This window comes from Conger conger, chromosome 2 (assembly GCF_963514075.1).
Source record: "Conger conger chromosome 2, fConCon1.1, whole genome shotgun sequence".
Classification (NCBI taxonomy): domain Eukaryota; kingdom Metazoa; phylum Chordata; class Actinopteri; order Anguilliformes; family Congridae; genus Conger; species Conger conger.
Window position 1 is genome coordinate 13857661 of NC_083761.1, and position 8399 is coordinate 13866059.

An 8399-nucleotide genomic window follows, 5' to 3' on the forward strand; every position below is an offset into this window, starting at 1 on the left:
CTGAGGATCTGTGAGGTGTCTGAAACTAGAGACTACTTGTCCTGTTGTGCATCTTGGCCTTCCACTTCTCTTTCTGTCCTGTTCAAGAAAGTAGTGCACACCTTTGTATGAAATATTCAGTTCTTGGCAATTTTAAACTAAAATTGAACTTTAGAAATGCCAGTTTACTAGAAAGGGTAGCAACCAAAAGAAAGATATTTCAGCTTCATTAAACACCACAATTGTTTTCCGCTGCAATTACCTTACTTAGTTACTTAATTTATGCGTTTTGAATAAAAAATATATACAAGGTCACCGAAAATGCCGACTATATAGCATGAAACGCATGACATATCTTTGTAAATTATGTCATTAGTACTGCCCTTTCCCCAACACTTAAAAGCTAATGTTTTATGGAGATTTTTGGATTTGTTAAAACGCCGAGGACGACATTAATCTTTTCCAAAGTAAGAATAGTATAACCTTCACATATTTTAGGTTCACGAGTGACTATATATTTTCATTTTTCTAATTAATCACCTGCAAAATTTTCGAAAGACAACATAATGTACTCAGAAAGACATTCGCCGCTAGTCGGAGTGATATCATTGTGCGCTACATAAGAACGTCTTTTGTTTCAGGAGGTTACGTCATCTTACTGCCGAGAAGTGGTATTGCGGAGTTTGGCTTTTTCGCTGTTTCTTTGCGGCTATCAATTTACAACAGGCGTTGCACATTTCATTTTGTATATCTATATTGACGCCTTAATAAAATTATTTATGTTTATCAAATCGGTCGAAACCAAGGGCACAGCTTATTAGTTCAAAATCTGCGCAAATATAGGCTAATCTGTACTGTAGCCTGCTCGTGATTAAACAGTGTGCAACATAAGTTTTTCTTCTGTCATATATTACGTGATGTTGCTATAAAAATAAATGTACTTTATTGACAACAGATTGTTGTAATACTTTTGCCGGGTTAATGCACACATTAACCATCTTAAATACAAAAAAAAATTACGTAGTGGAACCTTTCTGAAGAAAAAGTTGTTTCCATCACGGCAATCGAAGTGGTGAGACATTTTTTTTTTATACATCACCTTTTTCCACTTCCTGGATCTTGACTCAAGCATTTGACAAGCGAGGGAGAGGAGGTAAGTAGCTATGTCTCATCGTAAGTTCATTTATTTGTATCAATGTTCAGTAACACCAATTATTCATATTAATAACGTTTCTTCTGACCTTACGCACACATTGGCAATAACGTTATCTGACGCAGGCAGCCAGCACTTTCGATGACGGCCAACCCGATCTGCGGCTACTACTAGCTAGCTAACGTAGCTACTGCAGCTGGCTAGCTAGCTAAATAGCCAGAAGGTCATCTTCTTAGCTTTCAGTTTTACTAGTGAAAGTGAACACCAGCATACATTCACATACCAAATAGGTAAAACTGGCTAGCTGACCACGTAGACAACACATTGAAATGAGTGGCTATGCCCTCAAATAGCTGCATACATAGCCTTTGGACACTTTACATTTCGGTTTGTTGTCAAGCTAATTTGGCTAACCCATCTTTCTGACATTTGGGTTGTTGGTCATTGGGACTACTACTGTGGTTAGTAATACCTTAGCTACCTTAATGTCGTTAAATCTGCCATTGCATTTAGTAAGGTAATAAATCATACTCTTCTCACGAGTTAAATTACGTTTAACACGTAGTTAACTGAATCGGATAAGTAATACCTTTTTTGAATGCTGTCGTTATCGTATAGGCAAGCGATGGCACATCTGCACAGGCTATTGTTTAACACTGCAAACTAACGTAAACTTCATAATTCTATTACCAGGTTGCTATATTATTAGTTAGCTATCATGATTTGGCTAAAAGAACAGTATGTGTTTATATGGTCCATTTCAGCTTGATCGTATTGCGGTTGACCAAATTACCTAGTAGTAGACAACCTTAGCATAAACCGGTGGTAATGACATATTTGTCTAGTTGTTTTTTGGCGACATGGCAAAGGCAAATGTGTTAAGTAACTAACACTTTGGATGACAGTGTAACTTGTGATTGAGGGTTTAGGAGTCTTCAATTATATTACAAAACTGCGCAAGCCTAAACCTGAAGCGAATAGAGCAAGCTAACGTGACTTTGCTGAATAAATGTTTCACTTTTATTTTCGTTTATGAACTTCCCGATTAAAACGAACGAATCAGGTCTGTTGTTGATCACATTGTTCTAACAACTTTGATTTGTGGTGTTCTGTTCTGACTGTTCTTCGTTGTGCCTACTAGATTCCGTGAAGACCATGGTACTGAAAGAGATTCCTGCCGATAATTTTACTCGGCCCCTGGGTCGCAACGAAGTTATAGGCTTACTTTTTCGTCTGACAATATTTGGTGCAGTGACTTATTTTACCATAAAATGGATGGTAGATGCTATTGATCCCACAAGGAAACAGAAAGTTGAAGCGCAGAAACAGGTGAGGTATAAATAAGAATAAATTTTTTTCGTACTATTACCCTAACATGCCACCTGCCCCTTTGCTCATAATGTTTTTAAATATTGTGGAACAATCGTAATTCCAGGTGCGCTTAATGTTGAATGTGACGTTTGGTTCTTTGACAGGCAGAGAAGCTCATGAAACAGATTGGTGTGAAGAATGTCAAATTGTCGGAGTATGAGATGAGCATTGCTGCTCATTTGGTTGACCCTTTAAGTATGCAGGTAACTAACCTTTATAGTTGAATTGAGCCATTTTGCATAGTTTCATGTCAGGAGCCAGAGATGGTGGGAGCCTCAGCAAGGTGTCTTGCAAATGTATGTGTGCTGAACTTGCCCGAATATAGAAGGACATAATCAGTGAGGAATACAAAATGATGCCTTGCACTGGAGCAGTACTTTACTGCAGATCATTTGGGAAGCAGCAAGTGTTTTTTTTTCTTTCTGCTTTGGAAGGAAACTGGGATGTTTTGTACAGGATGACTGCTGCACCATGTGTGAACACTGTGTGGTGCTGCAGAGCTCTGAAACCTGAACCAAAATCAAATTAGCCTCTGCTGCTTGAATCACAATATGTTTGTTAAAAAAGACACTTTAGTGATCGGTGAACCGATGGGCTTACTCCTTGAAATGGGGGGGGGGGGTGTTAATTTTTCCTTCTTACTATTCTAAATTCAGTGATGTGTCCTTGTCCATGCAGGTCCAGTGGAGTGATATTGCTGGCTTGGATGATGTAATCACTGAGTTGAAAGACACCGTCATACTTCCCATCCAGAAGCGACACTTGTTTGAGGGATCCAGGCTGCTCCAGCCTCCAAAAGGTGGGCCTGCGGGTTCATTCGTTTGGTCAATGAAGTATTGAACGGGCTATGTTGACATTATAAATATAATCTCAGTAATATAACTAAAGTAGTATCTATAAAATATATCGTGTATAAATATCGCATTCACTATGCTTGTATTGGTTGGCAAGTTTGAACCTCGATATCTCACCCGTTTCAGAACCAATCTCAATGCCGATTTACAGGTCCACTACAATGGCAACAGGCTCGCTAACTACTGATTTTGGTATTGACGTTTCTGTGCTATGAATACCTTTATAACAATTAGCGATTTAGCATAAAACATTTGCGCAAAAGTAACTGTTTAAATCCGATCGATCTCGACACAAGACCACTCATTTTGTGGACAAATCAGAAATATACATGCTTTTTAAAATTTCATGACTGTACGTTTTATTAAATTTGGATTAACATTTTTTTCACATTTTGACAACGGATTGTCCATAGACTTTACGTAGCGGAGCGACAATGCAAACGCATTCCGTAATTGAACGGACATGAGAATTACGGGAGACCGTTATGTTCAGCAACTGTATCGCAGGCAGGCAGTAAATAACATTAAGTCACTGACCATAGCAGCAGCCAGTTTCAGCAAATGCAAACATTTCTCTTAAAACATCGTTTTTTCTTATTTTATAAATAGATCACTTATAAAATACAAGTAATATATATCAGTTTCATTTTATAATTATTGAGCATAAGCTTTTCATAAAATTGTTCCTGGTTTGAGGGTGTAATTTATCATGAGAGGACAACATTCACAACAAAACCTTTAAAAATGTTTTGCAAAAACACCGGATACAAGTGATGGCTCGTATTGTAGCTCTGATTCTGTACTCAAGTATGAGAAGAAAAACTGAAAACAGATCCAAGTATGTATCCTGTCACATTTAACCAAGTAAGTAAACTTAGAACACTTCTCTCACAGTGAAAATATGGGTAGGAAATGGTGCCCCCTTCTGGCCTATCAACACCTTGCAGTACAAAATTAGATTTCTCAGGAGTCCTCCCACCCAAGTACTAACCAGCCCGCACTTGCTTTAATTCAGCAGCGTGACCTGATAAGAGAAGATGTTTTTTGACCTGCCCTCTCTCGCCTTGCATCCGTTTCTCCAGGTGTGCTGTTGTACGGACCGCCTGGCTGTGGCAAGACGCTGATCGCCAAGGCCACTGCCAAAGAGGCAGGTTTCCGCTTCATCAACCTGCAGCCATCCACCCTCACAGACAAGTGGTACGGAGAGTCCCAGAAGCTCGCCGCCGCGGTCTTCTCTCTGGCCATAAAGCTGCAGCCCTCCATCATCTTCATCGACGAGATCGGTAACTTCCACTTTCGCTACTCTTTTCAGTTGTCCGTGGTGATTTTTGATGAGTGTTGAGGGATTGTCTGGGTTACCAGGACTTTGTGATTGACGGTGGCTTCGGTGCCTGTGTTGTCTTCAGGATACTTCTCGTGTTCAAACATGCTCCACGACACGGCCAGCCATTTGTTTGATAAGCATGTCTGTTGTAGTGGTTCAAAGACTGATCCCCTCTCCCCTACCTTCCAGACTCGTTCCTCAGGAGCCGTTCCAGCTCTGACCATGAGGCCACAGCCATGATGAAGGCCCAGTTCATGAGCCTGTGGGATGGCCTGGACACTGACTTCAACTGCCAGGTGAGTCCCTTGGGGGTGGGAAAGGAACCATATAGATGACCCACAGCATGGGCTGCTGCAAGCTTTGCATTGAGAAAAAGATTAACCAATTCTGAAACTGTGGTTTCCTGTTGTCTTTTTCTGTTGTCTAGGTCATAATAATGGGAGCCACAAACCGCCCGCAGGATCTGGACTCTGCCATTCTTAGGAGGATGCCGACCAGGTTTCACATCAACCAGCCAGTAAGCTGACGTGATTGCTGCTCTTGTTTATCAGCATATGGAGTGATCATGTACGGCAGCAGGGGTTTCAATGACCATAGCTTGAAATATTACATTGCCAAGACCATCACAGAACTGACTATCGCTTGAAGTTTCCACTGGTATATCATGCCTATATCAGATATTGAGTTTGGGAATTCTCACAGGCTGGCCTGAAAAAAAAAAAAAGAAATATTTGTAATATTTTTAATTTTTGCACTGTTTCATTATTTATCCTATGCTGAAAATAATGAAAATGGTTAAAATTCTAGACTTTTTTTTTCATTTATGCATAAGATCGACAATTGAGTGTCTAATGTATTCATTCATCCTTGCAGAATATCAAACAGAGGGAAGAAATCCTGAAGCTCATATTGGAAAATGAAAATGTAAGTTTCCCTGCATGCATTTATTCATAACATAATATCGTAATAACTGTTCCATTTAAGGTATTTTTTTGTCCCCAAATTTGTTTCTGCGAAAGTAAACATAACTCCAGCTCCAATATTAATGTATGCTCTGTAATACTGCACTCTAGAAAAATCTGCCAAGCCAAGAGAGTTGAGTTGTTTTTGTACTTTTGGCCTAGGTGGACACCATTGTTGACCTGTGTGAGGTGGCGAAGGAAACGGAAGGCTTTTCCGGAAGTGACCTTCGGGAGATGTGCCGAGATGCCGCATTGCTCTGCGTCAGAGACTTCGTCCATAACAGCCGTGCTGATAATAGGTATGCTTCAGAGCCACAAACAATGTTTACAATTATGTAGTTTATTGAAATGACCTGCCACAGAGAAGAATACTGTCAGTTTGTCAGGCCAGCTGAGTAACGGCAGCCGACTTTCTCTTAATTTTGATGTTTTTAGAGTTCTAGGGCCAGTTTCGCAGACCCAGATTAAACCTATAGTCCTAAACTAAATTATATTTTAAATGGAGATTCTTCATAAAAACTTTCACTGTCTTATCTGTTGTTGGAAGATACGATTGACCAGTTTCATCTGTGTGCATCCAACACAAAAATATTTGACAATGTCCAATTGTGCTACCTGTGTGAATGGCTGCAGATGGAAGCAGCGTTAGCTTTGCTAAGTGAAGTGATGGAAATGCAGGCATGAGTTGCACAACTACTTTTCACTGCACCCAGTTGGCAGATGCATGGTGATTTGACAATTATTGTTTTGAATTTGGCTGCTCTAAAACCACTAAAAGTGTTTTATTTTTATTTTTATGTTTTCATATTTTTATTGCTTATGAACACGCAAGACACAAGTGTACAGTAAAATAATCCAGTTTTTGATGATGCACCTGTAAAATAACTACATTTTTGGAGATGCTGGAAAGTGTTTTTCTGTCACAAGTGAATGTTACTTCTACCTGCTGCAATTCATGCATGCAACCTGTATATATTACCTATGATGTTTGTACTGGATGCACAGGAATTCAAATTGATATCAATCATTTTGACTACAGGTGAGATGTTAATTTCCGTAAAAGTCACCTAGGATTGTTGTATTGGAAAATAAATTCCTGAGATCAGCTGGGGAATTTAAGAAAACGGCACATTTACTTTTTGCAAAATCAAAAAGGAGTTGCCTAATTCAAACTACATGTTCAGTGACAACACACTGTTGCCAATCTAAAAAAAGAGAAGTTACCTTGTAATAGTGTGGTTTCAAAACATAACGTTTTGTTTTTTGTTTTTGTTGCCTCCCCAGTCCAGAAGATGATTACATCAGGCCAATCCATCAGCACGACCTGCAGAAGGCCATACAGAAAATGAGGAAGTCCAAGTCTGCGGGAGGACACAATGTTCTGGTGCACGCTGCTTTGGACTGAGTCTGCTTTGGGAAAGAGGTCCAGGGAGAGGATTCACACTAGATTTCTTTCCTCCCCCTAAATTAAGTTTACATTTCATCATTAAGAAAGGGAAAAACTGGTGTCAAGGTGTGAAGGTGAAGCACGTTCTGGATCTGAAGGAGAAAATGTAGTCGCTCCGTCTGAACTTTTCCAGACACGCCAAGATCAACATGGTTCAGGGGTTCCAAGTGTGCAATTATTCCTGATAAACGCTGCTTCTTTCTTTATTGAAATCATCTTCACGTTCTTCCAAATATGTATGAGTGCTGGATATCATTAAATCTCTGCAGTACATTTGAAGGGTGCCTGTGATAGTTGATATAATTGTCTTGCCACAATACAGAAGAATAGGGGGAACTCTTACCCATATGGAAAGTGTACCCAGAAGTGCTGAAGAGATTTTGTTGGGGTTGGTAATGACAAACGGGGGGCTGCTGAACTCACTGACCAGGATTGTATAACCGTTATGATCGCTGGTGTAAGGTGATGAGGTGCATTTGCAGAGTTCAGGTTGATGGACTGCCATTGTGGAGATGGGGAAGGGGAGTTGATGCAGGTTTGAAGGCCTATCATTAAATTGTACTATGACATACGTGGTCTTTTGGTTTATGACTGTTAAAATGCATAGAGCCATTATTTATTGACTTAGTTTAGGTTGGCGGTATCATTAACTGGTGTGCTATTACTGTCTTTGGTAAGAGGATGAAAAAGAGGGTTGTGTGGGATGTTCTTGAATCGTTCCTCATTATCTCGGGTCATAGAAGTGGAGTTTTTACCTCATTCCCAGATATTCACTGACAAGCAGCAGCTGTAAAAATGCTTCTTGTGCTGATTTTACATTGCTTGTATCGTTTGCTCCATTGGGTTTGTTCAAGCAGGATGTATTGGGTGAATGTTGCGTAATTGGCCTTTTCTGCATAAAATAAACTTCAATTTCTCCTTAGGTAAAACGAGGGTGTTAGAAAATGTAAATAAATATATTGCGAAGACAAAATTGCCAATTCTATGTTAAGTTGTTTTAAGTTTTCCGTGGACAATATTTGGATGTCATGTTTAGCATTTTACATTTTTGTCTGGATTATTGAACTGCTGTTCTAATAAAACATCAGTTAAAATGTACCTTTTTTGTGTGTAAAATATGGAAACCGTGAAATTATTTTATATTCTATCACACAGTGTGATGGATTACATGTAGCTGAATTGCTCTTTTTTAATAGGAAATGAGTGCCAATATAAGACTAATCATTTTGCAGATGCTTGTGCAAAATTTAAAAATTGCCTAAATAATAGATGTTCCACAGCATATACTGTAAATATGGTATGGACTGTT

At 39.3% G+C, this 8399-nt stretch overlaps 1 protein-coding gene across 1 annotated transcript; it reads left to right on the forward strand.

Annotated features, from left to right (window-relative positions):
• The first annotated feature begins 974 nt into the window (after nucleotides 1-974).
• On the forward strand, nucleotides 975-8188 carry atad1b (ATPase family AAA domain containing 1b). Its single transcript, XM_061232815.1, has 10 exons — nucleotides 975-1132; nucleotides 2274-2461; nucleotides 2608-2706; nucleotides 3182-3302; nucleotides 4440-4640; nucleotides 4871-4977; nucleotides 5109-5198; nucleotides 5555-5605; nucleotides 5806-5942; nucleotides 6928-8188. The coding sequence occupies exons 2-10, from the start codon at nucleotides 2288-2290 to the stop codon at nucleotides 7046-7048; spliced, it is 1101 nt and encodes a 366-aa protein (XP_061088799.1). The 5' UTR covers nucleotides 975-1132; nucleotides 2274-2287; the 3' UTR covers nucleotides 7049-8188.
• Nucleotides 8189-8399: the final 211 nt, after the last annotated feature.